At 35.5% G+C, this 23388-nt stretch overlaps 1 protein-coding gene across 3 annotated transcripts in view; it reads right to left on the reverse strand.

Annotated features, from left to right (window-relative positions):
• Positions 1–23388, reverse strand: part of NPEPPS (aminopeptidase puromycin sensitive) — an 86879-nt gene that overhangs the window by 52724 nt on the left and 10767 nt on the right. For all 3 annotated transcript variants that reach the window (XM_004378002.1, XM_023732806.1, XM_023732804.1), the window contains one exon: positions 20525–20609. In XM_004378002.1, coding sequence (XP_004378059.1) covers positions 20525–20609 — 85 coding nt within the window. The remainder of the gene's footprint in view (positions 1–20524; positions 20610–23388) is intronic.

Here is a 23388-nt window from a genome sequence, read left to right on the forward strand (position 1 = left end):
GAGATGGGAAGGCAGAGAGGGTTAGGAGCTGGTTGACTGGACATGGGGAATCAGGGACAGAAAGGAGGAGTGTGCTGTCGCAGAATGGGGAGAGCAATTAGGGTCACATAACAATGCATGTATAAAATTTTGTATGGGAGACTAACTTCAAACGTAAACTTCATTTAGACTACAATAATTTAAAAAAAAAAAAAAGTTGTCATTCCCAGCACAGTAGATAGACCATATGATTGTCCAATTCCAAATGGCCAATACCAGTCCATTTCAGCTCACTAACGCCTAGGATATCGATGTTTATGCGTTCCATTTCATTTCCGACGATTTCCAATTCTCCTAGATTCATACTTCGTACATTCCACGTTCTGATTATTAATGGATGTTGGCAGCGTAAGAGATATCAACGTACCTTTAAAAGAAAGGCCCTCGGTAGTAGCACAGGGAATGGCACAGAAATTAATTCTGGATATATACAGACAAAAATTATCTAGTTTCTTTGACTTTTCAGAAAGTCAACAGAGCAACCACACCAGTAGCCATGGAAATGCAAATTACATCAATGATGAAATATCTTTTTTATTAATCATAATGAGCAAAAAAAAGTGACAATTTTATGCTAATAAGGGATGGAGAAATGGACTTTCTCATCAATTTCTGATCACACTATGAAATGCTATAATTTGGGGGGCAGGAGAAGTAATCTGACAGTATCTATTAAACTAAAGATACACAGTTTTGACCCAGCTGCCGTACTTGGGGAAATCTATTCTACAGTAATAAAGGCACTAACTGACAAAAAAATGCAAACAAACAATAGTTTCTATCCCGTGGCCCACAGGCTTCCTGCAGGACTCATTGATTCTCTGATCCTTTGAAACGCAATGTGGGATAAAACACTATCTAAATTCTGAAACGTCTCATACTTTTTTTTCAGTTTTAAATGCTACTGGTAATAATAAAAATCAAATATATTTTAAAGTACTACTAAACTCATAGTAGGCTGACCAAACCAAAAAACAAACCTGTTGCAATCAAGTTGATTCCAACTCATAGCGACCCTATAGGACAGAGCAGAACTGCCCCATAGGGTTTCCAAGGAGTGGCTGCTAGATTAAAACTGCTAACCTTCTGGTTGGCAGCCAAGCTTTTAACTACTGCACCACCAGGGCTCCTAGGCTAACCAAAATATATAATTTTCTTAAATCAACAGATACTGAAAGTATAATTACCATTATGTGACATACCAAAGGGGACACTGCAGAGCAGTGTGAATAGGATAATGTTTCTAATAAATGGTATGGGAAAACACAATCAACCTCATTAATAATCCGCAAATAAAAATTAAAACCTCAATAAAATACCACTACATAGTCACCAAATTAGCCGATAGCAAAAAGTCTAAAAATACTAAGTGAGGATGTGGAGCAGCTGGAACTCACACTCCTTGAGATACTGCAATTGGTACAACCTGAAGATAGATATCACCTGTAACTGAGCAACTCCACTCACATGTATGTACTTTACGGAAATGTGTGCTTATATGCACAGCATATTGCACATCGAGAAGTACATAGCAGCCCTGTAAAACCAAATGAGACTAATGAGGTACAGGAGTCCAGTGACAAGGGCCAGAAAGCAGAAGGGGAGAAGGAAGCTGGTGATAGGGAACCCAAGGTTGAGTAAGGATATTGTTGATGTGTTGTGAGATTGTTAACCATTGTCAAAGGGCAACATTTATAGTAACTGTTAAATGAGAAACTATTTTGTTCTGTAAGCCTTCATCGTAAGTGAGAATAACAGCATGATTCGAAGAGCGTAGTCAGAGTCACTGAACTGTGCATGTAGAAATTTTTGAAATGGTGTATCTTTGGCTATGTGTATTTTCACCAGAAAAAAAAAAAAAAAAAGGCTGTGAAGTTAGAGGGTTGATATGTTGTGGGGCTGTTAACCAACATCATAAAACAACATGTGTACTTCTGTTTCATGAGAAACTATTTGTTCTGTAAGCCTTCACCTGAAGTACAATAAAAAAAAAAAGAATAAAAAAAAAGCAGTACATAGCAGCATTGGTCACAAACAGCTCCAAACTGAAACAACCCAGATGCCCATCAATATCCATCAATAGTATTTTGGTATATTCCTAGAGCAAACTGCAGGGCAGTGACAAAAAAAGAATAAACTCCAGCTACACAAAACATGGATGAATCTTAAAAACATAATACTGAGCAAAAGTAGCTACACAGTATATGCATACATACTATATAATTCTATTTATATAAAGTAAAAAATAGGCAAATTAAGCTATATTGTTCTGGGATGCACACTTAGATAGCCATACTACAAAGCAAAGCAAAAAAATATATTATTATAAAGGTCAGGGTAAGGCAACCTCTGGGAAAAGGACAGGATATGAGCAGAAAGGGGCATATGAGAGATCTTCAGGGCTGCAGCTGTATGCTGTACAATTATTATATGCACTTTCCTGATTACTTGACATTTTTCACAATAAAAAGGTTAAAAAAATTTTGAGAGGGGTTTTTCTAAAAACAGATGGATATCATCTATTCTAACCCCAAAACACTTCTTAAAGTTGTTTTAAAAACAATTAAACCAGTGCAATATAACACACTGACTGATAAAAACAGTTTATCTCCAAAGATGTTAAAAACACATGATAAAAGGTCATCAGTCATTCTCGATAGAAACTCTTAATAAAATGGGTATAGATGAAAGTTCAAATGCTTACAAGTGATGAGACTATTTGCCAGGAAAATTCAAGACAATCAACTGAAACGCTATTACAAATGATAAAATTCAGTAAGGTAGCAGGTTACAAAATTAATATAAAGAAATGAATAGCTTTCATACACCATCATAACTAGAAGATATAATGAAAGGTTAAGACCCCATTTATTAAAAACAAAAAGGATGAAACACCTAGGAATACACTTAATAAGAAATGTGTAAAATCTTATGAAGAAAATTGTAAACACTATTTAAAGACACAAAGGACAAACAATGGAAAGGTAAGTAACATTTTCTATTAATTCCTAAAGTGAAAAAAGAAAAGTTAGGAAGCACTGATTTGGAGAACAACTCTTTCAGGTTAGCATTTAGAGCCGTTTCTCGTATAATACAATATTATGAATCAGTTTTTCCTCTTCATTTAATCCAAAATTACGTATGTACTTTATATATGTACTCTGGAGATGTTTCAGGAGGGACCACTCCTGGAAGAAGGACATCTTGCTTGGTAAAGTAGAGGGTCAGCTAAAAAGAGGAAGATCCTCAACGAAATGGATTAACATGGTAGCTGCAAACAATGGGCTCAAGCATAACGATTGTGACAGGACAGGCAGTGTTTCGTTCTGTGGTGCATGGGGTCGCTATGAGTCGGAACCGACTTGATGACACCTAACAACAACAGTAACAACAACGTGGCAGTTAAGCGCATGGACCCTAGAGCCAAACTGCCTAGGTTTGAATTCTGGCTCGACTACGTACCAGGTTTATGACCTAACTTATTCTGTATCTACCTATACCTATTAAACAAAACAGATGTCGTCAAATCGATTCCAACTCACAGCAACCCCATGTGTGTCAGAGTAGGAGAGTGCTCCATAGGGTTTTCAATGGCTACTTTTTCAGAAAGTGGAGAAAAGACTGAAGTTGTCAAGGATTTCATTTTACTTGGATCCACAATCAACGCCCACGGAAGCAGCAGTCAAGATATCAAACGACGTACTGCACTGGGCAAATCTGCTGCAAAAGACCTCTTTAAAGTGTTAAAAGCAAAGATGTCACTTTGAGGACTAAGGTGCTCCAACCCAAACCACGGTATTCTCAATCACCTCATATACATGAGAAAACTGGACAATGAATAAGGAAGACCAAAGAAGAATTGATGCTTTTGAATTATGGTGTTGGCAAAGAATATTGAATATACCACAGACTGTCAAAGGAGTGAACACATCTGTCTTGGAAGAAGTGCAATCAGAATACTCCTTAGAAGCAAGGATGGCGAGACTTCATCTTGCATACTTTGGACAAGTTATCAGGAGGGACCAGTCCCTGGAGAAGGACATCATGCTTAGTAAAGTAGAGGGTCAGCTAACGAGAGGAAGACCCTCAGCAAGATGGATTGACAAAGTGGCTACAACAATGGGCTCAAGCATAACAACAATTGTGAGTATAGCACAAGACCAGGCAGTGTTTTGTTGTACATAGGGTTGCTATGAGTTGGAACCGACTCAACAGTACCAAACAACAACAACAATTTTTCAGAAGTAGATCACCAGGCCTTTCTTCTGAGGCACCTCTAGGTGAACTCAAACCGCCAACCTTTTGGCTAGTGGCCAAACGCAGTACCTATTTGCACCACCCAGGAACTCTATCTATATCTATACCTGTAACTTACTCTTGCCTAATATGAATTAAAACATGCAAAGTGCTTAATGTTTGACATACAGTAAACACTGAATTCTTCATTACTTTAATATCATTATCATTAAGCATTATCATTATATAAACGATACACTCAGTTAGCTGGGCAACTAACCTGGTCTGAAGGTTAAGGAACCTAACTTAGGAAGACAAATGTATCTTCTATAATTAAACGATAAGCCATCTAAATCCTTAAAAACAGCAGTGACCAAGGCAGCTCATACCACCTTAAAGGTGTTTCAATAATGTTTGAAAACCTACCTAATACAAAAAAGACAAACACAAAAAAGACTCAACAGCAGCTAACAACAACCACTTAATGGAAGAGTATAGCTTCAGAGTAAAGTTCCATTAAAATGGGAAATAGGGAAGTGGGGAGGGGAGCTTACTCTCTAAAGTTGTCATTAAAATTATTACTTAACGTTAAAATTAAACCTGTGAGTTGTCAAAGCACCTCAAGACAGGGCATGTATAAATGGTGCAATTATAACAAGAAACTAATGCGGACTTCCCTATTAAAGGTAAACAGCCTCTTGATGTGTAGTTGGCATAACTCCAACAATCTAAACTACTGCGAAGTTTTCTTACCGCTGGTATGAACCAACTATTAATATATATGGACTGAAGAGTTGAAAACCAAAGTCTTAATTTCTATTTGAAACAGTCTCACTTTCACCTTTCCAAGGGAGAATGGGTAGAAAAGTAGATAACTAATATTCAAGAAAGAGTTAGTATAAAACCTATTAAGGATTATTTTAAAACAAATTCTAATATTTCTGGATTAAGTCCCAAGATTACTCAGTGGTCAAAAAATGTTAATTAGAAATTCTAATTTGTAGACCTATAACATTACATACTGAATCAAGTCCAGAAACTTTAAATAGGGTATAAAACTCAAGCTCAGGGTGTAAAATATCCTTTCAGTAAGTTGAAGACTAATCATAGAGATAAAAAGCTAATTTTTTAAATTCATTCAACTGCCTGCTTTGACTATTATCGCAAAAGATACCATAAACCAAGTTAAAACACAAGACAGATCTGACAAAATATCTGCAACGTATGTAAGAATGAATTTATCTACAAAACATAAAATGTATGTTGAAGGCAATATGAAAATGGGCAAACACATTACAAAATATGCAACTCGTAGAAAAAAACTTAAAGGCCAATCAGTATATGAAAAGATACTCAACCTACTAATAAAAGGTTCACATTAAAACAAAATATTTTTCATTTCTCAGATTAGCAAAGAATAAAAAGGCTGATAATAACATCCAGTGTAATGGTAGAATAAAGAAGTAAACATTCTCATACTCTGTTGATGGAGGTGTAAATTGATGCAACTTTTTAAGAGGGATATTTGATAATATCTGTTAACACTTATAATATAGTACTTTTATTTTTGACCCAACTTGTAGGTGTATATGCAGGTATGTAAAACCCACTGCCTTCAAGTTGATTCTAACTCATAGCAACCCTATAGGACAGAGTAGAACTGCCCCATAGGGTTTCCAAGGAGCAGCTGGTGGATTCCAACTGCTGACCTTTTGGTTAGGAGCCATAGCTCTTAACTATCACCAGGGCTCCATAAGTAGGTATATATACATGTATATATATACATACATGCACTACTGTTTATAATAGCAAAAAAAGAGGGGGGTCAAAATGTGTAACATTGAAGAAAATTTTTTTTAAATATATCTATACAAAGGAATACCAGGCTTTTGTGAGATACATCTACATATACTGCCTTAAAAGATGTCCACTACATTAAGTTTAAAAAGCAAGTTGCAATACAACATATATATATAGGTATCACCTGCTTTTTGAAAGTTCACTTTATACCACTTCACTTTTATGAAAGACCTACATTGGTACCTGTTTTCGCTAACTGAAAGAAACCCAAAGTCACAGAAAAAAGGCAAAAAGCAAAAATGGCATTCAGAGTTTGTTTTGAAGCTAGCCATTAAAGAGGCAGCGTGCACCACGAGCAGTGAGAGTGGAGTGGCGTCACCAAAATCCTTCCCCGGGAACTACACTCAGCATCAAGCCACCACAGATTTGAACTGTGTGAACATCTGTGCTTTATCTTGATTTATTTCATGCATCCATTAGCAAGATTTGTCCTAAGGAATCAAAAAAGCCTAAGAGAGCTCGTAAGGCTGCTGGGCTTAGTGTAAAACTGGCCTTCCAGTGTTCTTCTGTCTTCCCAGTTCTGGTAAGTGAAACTATACTGTACATACATTATTTCTACTTTATATAGGCTGCGTATTTATCATATCATTCCTGCTTTTACTGTACGTTATTGTTACTTTAGGTTTTATGTATTATTTGGTACGATTTGGTGGGTAATTTTTTGGGTCTGGGAATGCTCAAGACTTTTTTCCCAAATAAATTAATGGTGATTTCTCCTTTGCTTTACGCCACTTCAGCTTACAAAAGGTTTCACAGGAACGAAAGGTTTCATAGGAACACTCTACTTTGGGATAGCGGGGAAAACCTGTATCATAACTCCAGTTTTGTAATTGAAGATAAAAAAAAAACTTGGATGTATGAAAGAACTCATACCAGATTATTAACAGTGGTTACTTTGGGGACTAGAGGGGTAGGTGATGCAATGAAGGGAGGGAAGAGAAGGACTTTCACAACTTATTTTATATAGTTGCATATTTTATTAAAAGAAGCATGTATTCCTTTTGTAATTTTAAGAAATAAACAAAATATATTAAGCAAACAAGTTTCATATGACTAAGGTAACCTGAATTGTTCACATTTAAAAAATTATTCCTGCACAATGTTTAGAAAAGTATTTTAAACTTTAATAACAATCTTCATATTACTAAACCATTGTCTCAATACTTACTAATGATAATTTGTATATGGGATAAGGCCAGTAACCTTTTTTGCCTACAAATAGATGAATGAAATATGCAAAGTATTACATCTTCTGTTACAGATCTCATAATGAGGTATGCTTCACATTTTAAAAGGATACTTCTAGACTTCTGGCTATGTCAGCTTAGTTGATATCAGAACAACTATAAAAACTGGATAAAAAAAAATTAAAAGTGTCTGAGAGGGAATCACAGAAAGATCAGCTCTATATTCAGAGGATCTTTATCCCCTTAATGCATTTGCTGACTTGTAAGCAGGACACGGGCTAATGAAGAAAGCAGAGGCATAGAGCTGCCGCAATCTCACTGGGCTGGGGAAACAAAATTAGAATTCAGGACTAACAAAGCAACTAGAATTCGAGTAGCCAAGATCTCAGAAAAAGAGACGCACAAAAAAGAAAGTCTAACATTCTTTAATCAATGTCCCCTCAAGACATTTGTTGACTCCTAGATTTTAGTAGTTTTATGATGGTAGGGAGCTAAAAATTGAATTTCAGGACCCAGAAAGGATGGAGAAACCTTTGTAAAGACCTCTGAAAGGGTTACAAACCAAGAGTAAGAACAAGAAAAAAGACCAGATTCAACTGGGATCAAGATGATCCGGTTGTACTCTGCAAAAAAAAAAAAAAAAAAAAAAAAATTAAATCCTCTCTAGAAAATGATAAAATCAACTACAGCCTCTTAAAATATGCTGAGAGAAACAAAAGAAGACCTGAATGGTATCAGAAGGCTCGATATTGCTCTCCCCAGTAAAGTCAATGCAGTCCCAATAAAAATACTAACAAGCTTTTTTACAGAAATTAATAAGTTGATTCTAACATTTATATGAAAATTAAAAGGGCCTAAAATAGACAAAATTATTTTGAAAAGAACAAAGTTGGAGGACTCATACTACCTGATTTCAATACTTACAATGGAACAGAACAGAATCCAGAAATAGGTCCACAGATTTAGGTAAACTGATTTTCAACAAAAAGTTTCAAGGCAACTCAGTGGGGAAAGAATAATCTTTGCAACAAATGGTGCTGGAAAAATCAGATAGCTATTATATATTGAATGGTATCCCCCAAAATGATAATGTTGAAGTCTTAACCTCCAGTACCTGTGGATGTGATCTTACTTAGAAATAAGATCTTTGAAGATGTTATTAGTTAACATTAAGTCATACCAAAGTAGGATGGGTTCTAACCCTATACGACTGGTATCCTTATAAAAGAGGAGAAGATACACAGAGATAGAAAAAGACCAAAAAAAAAACCAAACCGGTTGCTGTCAAGTCAATTCCGACTCATAGTGACCCTACAGGACGGAGTAGAACTGCCCCATAGGATTTCCAAGGAGTGGCTGGTGGATTTGAACTGCCAACCTTTTGGTTATCGGCTGAGCTCTTAACCACTACGCCACCAGGGCTCCCCCAGAGAAAAGACAGTCATGTAAAAATCATCTACAAGCCAAGGAACACCCGGGGCTACCAGAAGCAGGAAAGATATCTTCCCCTAGAGTCTTTGGAAAGGTCATGGTCCTGCTGATGCCCTGAATGCAGACTATTAGCTTTAAGAACTATAACAATAAATTTCTGTTTTTACAAGCCACCCAATTTGTGGTATTTTGTTATGGCCATCCTAGAAAACTAATAAAATTGGTATATACAAAAAAAATACTAACCTCTACCCTTACCTCACACCATATACAAAGTTTAACTCAAAATGGATCAAAAACCTAAATGTCAAAGTTAAAAATTATAAAACTTCTAGAAGAGGGAATGTAGGATAAAATCGTAATGTCCTTGTATTTTGCAATTATTTCTTTAAATACCAAAACCAAAAACCATGAACTACAAAAGAAAAACTCAGTAAAATGGACTTCATCAAAATTAAAAACTTTTGCTCTTCAAAACACTGTTAGAAAAATGAAAAGGCAAGCCACAGACATGGAGAAAGTATCTGCAAAACATATGTCCAACAAAGGGTTTGTATCTAGAAAATATATAAAGAACTTTTACAACTCAATAAGAAGAAACAACTCAATTTTTGAAAATGGGAAAAGATCTAAACAGACACTTCACCAAGGAAGATGGTGAACACGAAAAGATGCTCAACATTATTAGAAATTAGGAAATGCAAATTAAAACCACAATGAGATATCACTACAATGCTCCACTTGAATTACTAAAATGAAAAAGATGGAATATAACAAGTATTGGCAAGGACCTAGAACAACTGGAACACTCTCACACTGTTGGGGGGAATATAAAATGGTACAATCTCTTTGGAAAACTGGCAATTTCTTAAAAAGTTACACTATGGAAAACAATATGGCGTTTCTTAAAAAGCTAGAAATAGAAATACCATACAATCTAGCAACCCCACTACTAGGAACACACTCTATAGAAATAACAGCCGTTATATGAATAGACATATGCATACCCATGTTCACTGCACATTATTCACAACAGCAAAAAGAGGGAAACAACCTAAGTGCCCCTCAACAGATGAATGGATAAATAAATTATGGTACATACACATTGTGGATCACTGTGCAACAATAAAGAACAAGGATGAAACCATGAAACATCTCACAACAGGGATAAATCTAGAGGGCATTATGCTAAGTAAAATAAGTCAATCACAAAAGGTTAAATATTGTATGAGACCACTATCATAAAAACCCAAGGAAAGGCTTACACACAGAAAAAAACAATCTTTGGCGGTTACGAGGGTGGGGAGGGGTGGGGAGGGAAAATCACTAACTAGACAGCAGACAAGTGTTAACTGTGGTGAAGGGAAAGACAACACACAATATAGAGGAAGTCAGCACAACTTGACCAAGGCAAAGTCAGAGAAGCTTCCCAGACACATCCAAACACCTTGAGGGATCAAGTTACTGGGGCTGAGGGCTGGGGGCCATTGTCTTGGAAGACATCTAGGTCAACTGGCATAACACAGTTCATAAAGAAAATGTTCTACACTCTGCTTTGGTGAATAGTGTTCGGGGTCTTACAAGCTTGCAAGCAGCCTTCTAAGACACAGCTACTGGTATCCTGTCCGGAGCAAAGGAGAATGAATAAAATTAAAGACAGAAGGAAAATATTAGTCCAAGGAACTAACGGACCACATCACCCACAGCCTCTACCAGCCTGAGCCCAGAAGAACTACATAGTGCCCGGCTACCACCACCAACCACTCTCACAGGGATCACAATAGAGGTCCTGGACAGAGCAGGAGAAAAATGTAGAACAAAATTCTACTTCACAAAAAAGACCAGACTTACTGGTCTGACAGGGACTGAAGTAACCTCTGAGACTATGGCCTCTGGACAGCCTGCTAACTCAAAACTGAAGCCACTTCCAAAGTTCACCTTTCAGCCAAAGATTAGACAGGCCTATAAAACAAACAATAACACACGTAAGGAACGTGCCTCTTAGTTCAATCAAGTATACAAGACCAAATGGGGAACACTTGTCCAAAAGCAAAGGTGAGAAGGCAGGAAGGGACAAGAAAACTGGACGAATGGACACAGGGAACCCAGGGTGGAAAGGGAAAAGTGGACAGTGTGGACATAACATGGGGATTGTAACCAATGTGAGAAAATAATCTGTGTGTAAATTTTTGAATGAGAAACTAAATTGTGCTGTAAACTTTCACCTAAAAAACCAAAACCAAACCTGTTGCCTGCCGTTGAGTCAATTCCAACTCATAGTGACCCTATAGCACAATTAAAAAAAGTACATTTATCATATGATTCAGCCCTTCTATTCCCAGGTATTTACCCAAGAGAAATAAAAACCTATGTCCACAAAAAGACTTGTACACAAATGTTTACAGCAGCTTTATTAGTAACAGCAAGAAACTGGAAAAAATCCAAATTTCCATTAACAGATGAGTAGATAAATTATAAGACAGCTATATAACAGAACATACTCAGCAATAAAAAGAACAAATTACTGATATAAACACAATAACCCAGATGAATATTATGCTGAGTAAATGAATCAAATTAAAAAAAAAGAGTACATACATAAAGCATGATTCCGCTTATACAAAATTCCAGAAAATGCAAACTAATCTATAATGACAGACAGCAGATCAGTGGTTGCCTGGGAACAGGGAGAAGAAAGGAAAGTTTATAAAAGAGCACAGGAAACTTTTGAGGGTGACTGGTATATTCATCATCTTGACTGTGGTGACAGTTTCGCAGGTGTATACATACGTCCAAACTCATCAAATTTCACACTTCAAATATACACAGTTTATTGTATACCAATCATATCTCAAAGATGGAGGCGAGGGGGTGGAGAGGGAGCCAGAGAAAAGAGCAACAATAAAAATATAGCTGACTTCTCCACAGAAACGATGGAAGCCAGAAGATAATACAACAACTTTAAAGGCCTGAAAGAAAATAGCTGCAAACTTAAAAATCCATAGCCAGTAAAAATATCCTTCAAAAATGAGAACAAAATAAAAACATTTTCAGATCAAAAATAAGAGACAGACAGACAGAGAGAGAGAATGTGTTTCCAGCATTCCAGCACTAAAAGAATTACTAAAGGGAGTTCTTCAGATACAAGGAAATATCCCAGATGAAAGTGTGGTAATGGAAAAGGGAGCAAAAAACACTGGAAAGGATAAATGTGAGTGTAAATCTAAGTAAATATCAGAAGTTTAAAACAACAATAATGTCTGGCGGAATTGAAGATATTATGTAGAATTAAAATCCACAGCAACAAAACATAACAGGTGAAATCAATCCAAGAGTTCCAAACTATGTTGATTAGCAGTTCCAGAAACAGAAAACAGAAAAACTGGAAAAGAAAACCTACCAAAGAAGCAGTTTAATAAATTTTTCAGAACTGACAGATGAGTCACCAAATTATATATATCAAATGCCCATCAGAAAGAATGAATGAATGAAGAAATGAACCAAGGCTCAATACCATAACATTTCAGAATACTAGAGAATAAAGTAGTTTAAAAATCAGAAAAGCACGGGATTTTTCAACAGCTACACTGGAAGGCAGAAGACAGTAGAGTAAAAACTTCAAAGTTCTGAAGAAAAATTATTACCAAACTATAGCTACCAAACTATTAATCAAGTGTTCAGAGAGAATAAAGATACTTTTAGATGTATGAAATCTAAAAATTGTTTTCCCTATGAGTCCTGTCTCAGAAAGATACTGGAGGATGTACTCCACCAAATAAAACAAAGGACTAAATTAAAGGGAAACAGAGTCCAGAAAACAAAGGATCCAATACGGGAGTGAGGCAAAGGAAATTCTCAGGATGATGATGTAGGGAAATCCAGGATGACTGCTGTGGGAAGGGATCTGGAAAGCAAGCAGTCTAGACTGGGGAACCAGGACAAAGAGCTCTAGCAGAAAAATCTCAAGAAGAAAAATGGAATTGACAGATTTACCTAATTGGTTTGATTCTATCAAATATACTGGGACTTTGGAAGATGTAGAAAGACTACCAAAGAAAAACAAATGAAAAAATCATGGCAGTGAATAATCCTAGGGGGAATTATACAAAACAGAAAAACAGAATCATATATATATCATATATATATCATATATATATATGATTCTGTAATAAACATTTACATACTCGTAAACACAAACGGTTGTTTTAACCCAAATTTGTGATACTCTAAAAGGACACAAAAGAAAGTGGTATCTATGATTGCCTCTGGAAAGGAGAATCAGGTGGCTAGAGGATAAACCCATTGGTCGTGAAGCTGATTTCAACTCATAGCAACCCTATAGGGACAGATGAGAACTGCCCCATAAGATTTCCATGAAGCGACTGGCGAATTCAAACTGCTGACTTCTTGGTTAGCAGCCGAGCTCTTAATCACTGCGCCACTAGAGCTCATTGGCTACAGGATAGGGTAAAAAATACGATCTAAATATACTGGGAAAACAGGAGGAGGGGAAGGTGGATGGAAGTGAGCTAAATCCTCACTGACCATAACAGCTAAGACTGAAAGTGGCTTCCTTTAGGGAAGTAGATATCAAAGATGGGCAATTTTTGTATAATCCTTTTAGCTGCATTTGACATTTTTAACAACACATATAAAAAGTACTGGGATAAAAATTTTAAAAATTAAAAGAAAACAACAACAAACCACTAAACACACCAAAAAAAAAAAAAAAAAGTGAGCAGAAGGACTCAGGAACTTTCAGAACTCCAACCAAAAAGATGCAAAATGAAGTGCCTACCCTGAGATGGAATCAACTCGGTAGCAACTAACAACACTGTTCCCAAGATAATCACATTTATGTTGAAGCAAAAAAGTATATACATATCATGATCACATTTTAAAATAATAAAGCAAAACCCAAACCCATTAACATGGAGTCAATTCCAACTCATGGCAATCCCATGTGCTACAGAGTAGAACTGTTCCATAGGGTTTTCTTGGCTGTAATCTTTACGGAAGATAACCAGGCCTTTCTTCCATGGCACCACTGAGAGGGCATCTTGGTGGGTTCAACCATCAACCTTTAGGTTTTGTAGTCGAGTGCACAGCTACTACTTATTGCATACTCACTATATGCCAGGCACTGTACTTGTTTTCATATACTGTTATCTCATTAATCCTGTCAACCGCTCAATGAAGTAGATATTATTATTCCTATTTAATAAGAGGAAACTAAGTCTCAAAAGGGGTGATATACTAAAATTTACAGAATTAATTACATATATATATATTAATAATTAAATGGTGAAGCAGAGATTTGAAGTGAAGCAGGTCTATGTATGAATGCAAAGCCCAATACAATCTTTTACGGGAATTTTGAGCCTTTAAATATGTCAGTGCAAGCAATTCACCATTAAGCTAAAAGCACACTCAAGGTTTTCTCCTCTTCATCTGATTTAGATGACATCTGAACCACCAAAGCAATAAATCTGATTTTATTTCTTTTAAATTTGTATAGTTACCTTATGTATATACAAAGAGATCAAAGAGAACATGTACTTTGAATTATTTTCTAGCACAGTAAGAGTTTGTACAATGAATTCATAATTGTCCAGTTCACCTTTTGACTGACTGGTTTACATCTAAGAGATAGCTAGCAGGAGTTAGAAATGCAGTCCCTGACCAACTGCTGAGTTTTTCTGCTTCACATTGTTGTCAGGCGCCGTTAAGCAAGTTCTGACTCACAGCGATCCTATGTGCAACGGAACGAAACACTGCCTGGTCCTGCACCATCCTCACAGTCTCTGCTATGCTTGAGCCCATTTTTGCAGCCAGTGTCAATCCATCTCATTGAGGATCTTCCTCTTTCTCACTGACACTCTCCTTTACCAGCATGATGTCCTTCTCCAGGGACTGGTCCTTCCTGATAACATATCTGAAGTATGTGAGATGAAGTCTCGCCATCCTTGCTTCTAAGGAGCATTCTGACTGTACTTCTTCAAAGACAGATTTGTTTGTTCTTCTGACAGTCCATAGTATATTCAATATTCTTCACCAATACCACAACTCAAATGCATCAATTCTTCTTCGGTCTTCTTTACTCATTGTCCAGCTTTCACACACATATGAGGTGACTGAGAATACCATGGCTTGGGTAAGGTGCACCTTAGTCTTCAAAGTGACATCTTTGCTTTTTAACACTTTAAAGACGTCTTCTGCAGCAGATCTGCCAATGCAATATGTTGTCTGATTTCTTGACTGCTGCTTCCATGGGTGTTGATTGTGGATCCAAGTAAAATGAAATCCTTGACAACTTCAATATTTTCTCCATTTATCATGATAAGGCTTAATGGTCCAGTTATGAGGATTTTTGTTTTCTTTATGTTGAGGTACAATCTATACTGCTTCATAGCAACACTAAACTCATCCTCAGTTTCATCAGAACTACATTTTAAGCTACTGAGATTACTGACACAAGCCACTGATTCTGCCTCGGAAGCAACTTACAAATCAATAGAGTACTACTCTGTTGAAGTTCAGTCTCCAACTAAAAAAACCCTCAACTTAAAAACATTTGCCACATATAAATACTCTGAAGACCCAACCCACTGCCACCAGGGAGTCGCTCACCCACTTCTGCCAAGCTGCTAAAACTCAGACCCTACTACTCATCCCTTCTATCCCTCCTGAGAAATACCCACATCTCTTCACTGTTTTTGGCAGGGGGGAGCTCCCTCAAGGGACTTTGTTAGCAGAGAACTCATGGCTTGGGTCAGGCACACCTTAGTCTTCAAAGTGACATCTTTGCTTTTTAACACTTCAGAGAGGTCTTCTGCAGCAGATCTGCCAATGTAATATGTCGTTTGATTTCTTGACTGCTGCTTCCATGGGCATTGATTGTGGATCCAAGTAAAATGAAATCCTTGACAACATCAATATTTTCTTCAGAACTTTAGAAGCTACCCACCAAAGAGATATATTCTAGATTCTGAATCCTTTTAAAAAAACAAAAAAGTATACACCACTGGAGCATAGACAGCAAACCAAAACAATCTGCATTAAAAAGCAGAAAGTGTACAACTTAGAATTAATGAAATATGATGAGATAAAGTATGTGTAAGCACAAAAGTTTTTTAAAAAAGAAGCATCTACCATAAATCGAAACATTTAAAATTTCTGAAAAACCCAACAGGAATTAAGAATCCATTTAATCTTTCAAATCTAAATGCGTACTGTATCATATCAATAGAACCAATTTTGGGAGCTATGATATCATTAATAAGATCTCCATTTCTATATGTGTAAAAAATCCATCAGTTCTACTCAAGGGTATATCTCCCAGTATAGGCAATTTTCCTTTCTTATGAAAAATAAGAAATGCAATAACATACGATCCTATTGTGAAACAGCTAACTACTACTCCTTCAGTCTTTTGAAATCCACAACATCTATATTAAATGCATTCTTCTAATATGCTAAGTAATCTCCGAAATCATCTATTTTAAAATTTTTTTTACTACTAACTTGATGTTCCCTAAAATAAGGAGCCCTGGTGGTGCAACAGTTAAGTGTCTGGCTGCTAAATGAAAGGGTGGTGGTTCAAATCCACCAAGCTGCTCCACGTGAGAAAGACCTAGCGATTTGCTGCTGTAAAGATTACAGCACAGAAAACCCTATGGGGACAGTTCTTCTCTGTCACAGTGTATGAGTCAAAATCCACTCGACAGCACCTAACAAAAACATACCTACATAGATACAGGATCTTTATATACACATCTCAATCTCAGAAAAAAGACTAGAGACAAATACACAAAATATTAACAATAAGTATATCTGGATAGAAGAAATAAACTTATTTTTTCTTTACTTTCTACCTTCTCTACGATAACCACAGACTGTTTAACATTTTTAAAATGCAATATTTTACATCAGAAATAAAAATAAAGTCACCATTTAATTCAGACAAAAATGAAAATTATCAAAGCACTGGGAATATAGTTGGACCCTCAATGCAGCCTAGAACAGCGGTTGGTTTATGTGTAAATTTACTCATAATAGTATATAACAAACTTTATGCTCAAAATTTCCCAAAACTTAATACACTCAGGAACAGTAAATAAACCAGAGGCAAAATAAAAACAAATCTCAGAAATAAGGGCATTTTAGTGCTCTAAAAACTTTAGAAGCTATCCACAAAGAGATATATTCTAGATTCTGAATCCTTTAAAACAAACAAAAAAGTATATACCACTGGAGCAGAGACAGCAAACCAAAACAATCTGCTTAATATATTTAATCAGAATGTGGAATAGTACACATTATTTATATCAGTTTCAATTAAGAATCTATAAGAATCTCATAGGGCTTTTTCTTCTCTTTAATGAGACAGTTATGCTCAAGTCTTATCTTCAGGCCTCTTCAGAGGTTGCAAACTCAACAGAACTCAATATGGCCCACAGAAATGTACTGGCTGACCAGATAATGTTTTGTTCTACATTTATATGGGACATGTACTCTTTCTGTTCAGCCTCTGTTCCATCATTTTTATTTTCCAACACCTAGTCCAACTCATTCATTTTTGTTATTTCCTTAACCTCAACAGGAACTTTGGTTTGGGGCTCCTACCCTACAGCATTATTAATAGAACTGAAGTTATGTTCGGATTCCTTTCATATTTCCTTATGAAACTCCTACTATCTTTTCTATATTGAATTTCAAATTAGAAATGAATTTTTTCCTTCTCATTAATCTTCCTGATTTGAGTACTAGCACTTAATTAGTCATTTAAGCTGCACGTATTTTCAGAACGATGACATAAACTTCTTTAGTGCAAACAGATGCTGGTTTATTAATGTTATTACTGATCCACACGTAACTGTATGACAGAATATATACCACTAATAGTTAAATAAAGGCTTATGATCAAGTGTGAGGAACCATTCCTTTTTGTCAAGTTTATAGTTTTGCTCTGAAATCATTACTATTTGGCAATATTTCTAAGCTGTCTTATCCTTTCATTAAGCACACAAGCACGCATGTATGCACACATTCGAATATACAGCCCTAATTCAAGAATAAATGTGTTAACATTTACGTGCCTTACATGGATAAACCAAAGTGATGCTGTCAGATCTGAAACTATGAATTAGAACTTTGAATTAAATGCTGTCACCAATAGAAAAATTTTTTTCTTACACAGCTAATTCTATAAACATATACTTGAAAGAGTATACTAAGGGAAAACTTGGTATAAAACTTTCAAGTGATCATTTTTATTGGTTATGTCCAAGCCATCTATTAATGATAAATTAAAAGACTCTTTACCTGTCAGGACCTGAGTTCAGGCACTCAAGAGTTTCGTATTTCTCTTGCAGAAGCTGATGACAATACTAATCCCTGCACTGTGTAGGGAGGTGCATTCCTTGCACTGGCTTAAGTGCTAGTGATTTCACCAACCCTTGAAGTGCAGAACAGTAAAAAAACAGTTTTCAGCCGTTTTTCTTACTGGTTTCTCATTTTTTAAATATTACAAAGTAAGATCTCAAATATGTTTCAAAATAAATTATTTCTTTTTAAAAGACAGTGCCTTAGTTTAAAGAGACACATGCCAATAAGTCTTTCTGGAGTACTGCACATATCACAAGATGGCCTTTTTAATCAATTAAAAAGTTACACAAGAAGCAACAATTTCAGGCTTTCAGATAATTTTCTCATTTCACCTTAAAGCACAAAGGTTTAGTGGCTACAGATATCTAAATGGAACTTGCAGAAGGCAATCAGAAGTATTAATAGGTACTAGATGAGATTAACTGGGTTAAAATATGGTCTCTCTCCTATTGGCTACATTTATTCTCCTGCCACAAGCAAATAGCCCTAGAAAGAGGTGGCAGTCAAATTCACAACAAATTTCTAAAGAAACAATATGTTATGCCCTCCCATAAGGTAAAAAAGTCACGAAATGCTACCACATACAAGGGCAAAACTAGGCTATGCAGAAATTGGAAGACCAAATCTATCCTTGTTCCCAACCCAACCCTTAAAATATCAAATTTAATGCAACCTCTTACTGTTATACGCTAAAATTAAATGGGTTCACATGTGACTCCAGGTTTTTCCCATTGCTGTAGGAGAAAAGGGTTGAAAATGTACCTTAGCTAGTTCTGATGGAAAATATTTTATGGATCTAAAAAAATGTTAATCTTTTATTTGAATCTCTCTCCAAATCCTCTACACTTCCTATGAGTTTTCATTTCTCTCCTGACCTTCTTAGTAAGAAGGCTAACACTGCTTCCTTGAGATACAGATCATTATGAGTTTGGCACCATTCGGTTATGCATATTCAGAATTTTGAAGTCCTCTGAATTTTTTTCAGGCAGTTTTAGAAGAGGAAGATAAAAGCAAACCTCAGGTGAAATCACACCAGCTGAAGGGTACACATTTGTTCTGCTATACCTACTTATCTATATACTGGATGCCACTTTAAAACCCTACACTGACTGTAAATGTTTTCTACCAACTCAAAGAAAGCTTGCCTTGATATGTCTGGCTAAGGTACATTCATTTTTCTTCACAATTAAATAAATTAAATAACCACTCGTTCATTTACCAAATGATTTTTTTCAGTTGGCACTCATTCAAGTCCATTTAAAGGATCTGTTCCTCTAAACTTAAAATCATAGCGGTTTGATCTTACTTACAATCAATTGAACATAAATACTTCTTGGCAATAATATGCTCAACTGTCATTTATTTTTTGTCTTCCCATGGAGAAGATAATTTAAGAAAAATTCCTGAAATAAACACTGCCAGGTCTTAAAATGTTATTTGTATCTTTTCAGTAAAATGCAAAGGAAAGGGGAAACAGAAGTATAAAATATAATTTAAAACGTCACATTTCTAATCTATGTTATATCAAATGAGAATACTTTCTAAGAGGACATCTTAAAATAGTAGAAAAGAGACTAACCAATAACCCATTTTGACAAGAAATTCCAAGGTGAAGTCGGGAGTAAAAATCAATTCAGTTTCAACATTAATGTATGAGTTCATGCCAAATTTGGTAACTTTTTAAAATGCAGCTTATGTGAGAGTAACGTTTCAGGCCAAAACTAATTTACTCAATGTAATCATTATTATAACTTCTAAAATATTACTCATTTCAAAGATGCTAACAGAGTTTTCACACATTCTATACCAGGTTTCTTTTTAACATATTCTTACCCAGTAATTAACTCCATCATCTAGCTTCTAACCCTCACAATGGATGTCATAAAGCAAATATTTTTCTTCCAATTATGAATAAGATTATCTCAATTTTAATCTATATTTCAAGAGGAAAAAAGTGTTCAAGAAAATCACATATAAACTAAGCCCTTTGAATATTTTATATTCAAAGCCCTCAATTTTTTTAATAACTCTTCAGCCTTACATGCATGATATTATTTTCTTCATTTTACACCTGCAAAAATGTGGTTTGCCTAGGGTCACACAACAATTTAATGTATGAAGTAAAATTAAAATTGTGCATTTCCTTTATAAATCTCATACTATGGTCAGATTACACTACTGAACTATTTCCCATAAGCATCTATAAAAATTCTATTCTAAAGTAAAAACATTGATATTTTAATCTGAAAATATATATATACATATGTATAAGTATATATATACATATATATATACACCTACACATACACACACACACACACACACACACACAAGTATGCATATACACACAGAGACAGCATATTAAAATGGAGAACAGTTTTTACCTTCATCTCCCTCTGGTGCATATGAAGCTGTAATAATATCAATATCAGCACAATTCATCACAATCTGATTGGTCGCCTGTCTCACCTAAAAGAGGGGGAGAAATCAGCAGTCAGAACTATCCTAGATTAATAATATATACATCTTCATCTTGGCCTAATGGATGTCACAGGCAATTTTTTTAACCCAGACTTCATGAAAACCTAGACTGAATATTTATGCATCAATGGTAGAAATGAGTAGTTTTTTTTTAACTCCAAAAGCAATTTACATTTTCCAAATTATACTAAAAGAAATAATAAATGCTTAAGTATTTCACATCATTTAAACATCTGACCAACGAGCCAAATAAAAGCAATTTTTTTCTACCTAAACCTTGACTTAAAATTCAATTTTAAAAAATTTTAGTTATGAAACACTTTGTTATTTATTTTAATTTTGGTGAAAACATACACAGCAGAACATACACCTATTCATCAATTTCTGTGTGTCCAATTCAGTAACACTGGGTACATTCTTCACATCGTGTCACCATTCTTATCTCTACCCACGTTATTTCACCACCATTGACTTCGACTCACTACCCCCTGAACTTCTCATCTATGCTTTAGAGTTACTGTTGACAATTTGATCTCATATAGTAATTCTTTAAAAGAGCACAATTCTCACAGCAAACATTCTTTACTAGTTTAGCTAGACAACTATTTGTTTAGTTTAAAGATGACTTCAGGGGATAATTTTGGTTCACAGGTTGAAGATTTTCACAGAGTGAAAGATTTGGGGGTTTCTCCAGTCTCAACAGATCCTGTAAGAATTTGAAATTCTGTTCCACATTTTCCCCCTTCTGATCAGGATTCATCTATTGATTCCTTGATCAAAATGTTCAGTAATGGAAGCCAGGCACCATCCAGTTCTTCTAGTCTCATGGCTAAGGAGGCAGTAGTTATGAAACACTTCTTAATATATTACAATGTGCTTTAACCTGCACATCAAACCCACTATGAGGCTTTTTGTGAGGACAGAGGGAGATACCATAGCATAAAGGATAATGTCAAAACTTCATAACGCACTAATCTTTTTTCTTTTCCCAAAGAAACATTTCAGATGTAACAGACACTAATGTACTAACCATCAAAGTTAAATAAACTTTTAACTTTGTCTTATTTGCTTCAGGTTAAAATATATATATGCATATATATATTTTTTAATCTCAAGCATATACACACACACACACACACACACACACACACACACACACACACACACGAGGTCGACAGAGTGAGAGCCCTGGTGGCACAGTGGTTAAGTGCTCGGCTGCTAACAGAAAGGTCAGCAGTTTGAACCCACCAGCCACTCAGTGGGACAAAAGATGTGGCAGTTTGCTTCTATAAAGATTACAGCCTTGGAAATCCTATGGGACATTTCTACTCTGTGCCACAGGTTCACTATGAGTCGGAGTCAATGGCTATGGCATATGTGTATCTATAGAGAGAGATATATATAATGAAAGCCCTTTTCTCAGTTCCTATCCCGAGGCTGATGTATATTTTTCACATGTAGTTTTAGTAGTTTTACTACATATATAAGGATCTACAAACATTTTTTAAACTTATACAAATGTAGCAAAGTGTGTATGACCTTTTGCAGCTTGCTTTTTTTCATCTGACATTATGTTTTTCAGATGGGTTAACGGTGATAGATGTGGATCTAATTTATTCATTTTAACTACTGCATAGTAGTATTTCATTCTATGACTAAACCACAATTCCATTCCCGTCCTGAAGGAAGTTAGGTTACTTCCACTTTTTATTATTTAAAATAGTACCATAATAAACATCTTGATACATGTCTTCTTCTGCACACATGGTAGAATATCTCCAGGGAATGACACCTACTAGTGGTCTTTCTGGGTTACAAGACACGTTATCTTCAACTTTACCAAGAATTACCAAATTATCTCTGAGTGGTTTCAATTGACACCACCAACAGCAAATAGACAAATTCCATTTTCAGCATTCTCCAAAAAACTTTAAATATTTTTTACAATCTGAAGGGTAGTAAATGGTATTCCACTGCTGTTTTAATTAGAACTTTCCTGATAACTAGTAACATAGGTTACTGAACATCTTTTCTTTTTTTGCCATTAAGTTTTTCCTGTGAACTGCTTATTTATAATCCTTGCCCATCTTCCACTTTGATTATAACTTTGTTTATATACACTTATTTTGTTGCATTAAACAAAATCTCAGATTTTCAGAAGTCTTAATGGTCTAAATCTAAAATAACAAAAATGCAGATGCCCTAAATCACAAACAAATGCCTACAGGGGCCAGAGAGGCAGGTATTATAAGTGAATGCAGTAGGCCAAGTAGGGGTTATACCTAACCCTCTAAAAGAGGGGGGATGTAGGCATTTCCTGGAACCAACCAATTATTGCTAAACTGAAAAGCAGGCTTAGTGTTGACACATCTTCCAATTTTTCAACAGAAGCCACAAATTCAGATTTGATGTGCAATCTCCCAATTTGTAAATGCTGACAACTAATTCAAAAATGTCAAAAATACTGTGGAGACCAAGCAAAACACATGTAGGTCAGTTAATAAGGCCTCCAGCTTCAGACTCCTGAACAGACCACAGAACTAGGTAAGCACATCAAACTAACATGATAACTGTATGAAAAAGCTATACCTAAAGAGTAATCATTTTATTAAACAACCAATACATCTTTAAATCTGATTAATTTAAGCTAAAATTACTTGACCTAAATTATAGACAGTATGCTATTAAGCCTGTAACAGACTGTCAAAATATCTAACACACAAAGTGAAACTAATTTGGCTCATTAAAAAAAAAAAAAAAAAAAAAA

This window comes from Trichechus manatus, unplaced genomic scaffold (assembly GCF_000243295.1).
Source record: "Trichechus manatus latirostris isolate Lorelei unplaced genomic scaffold, TriManLat1.0 scaffold00054, whole genome shotgun sequence".
Lineage (NCBI taxonomy): Eukaryota > Metazoa > Chordata > Mammalia > Sirenia > Trichechidae > Trichechus > Trichechus manatus.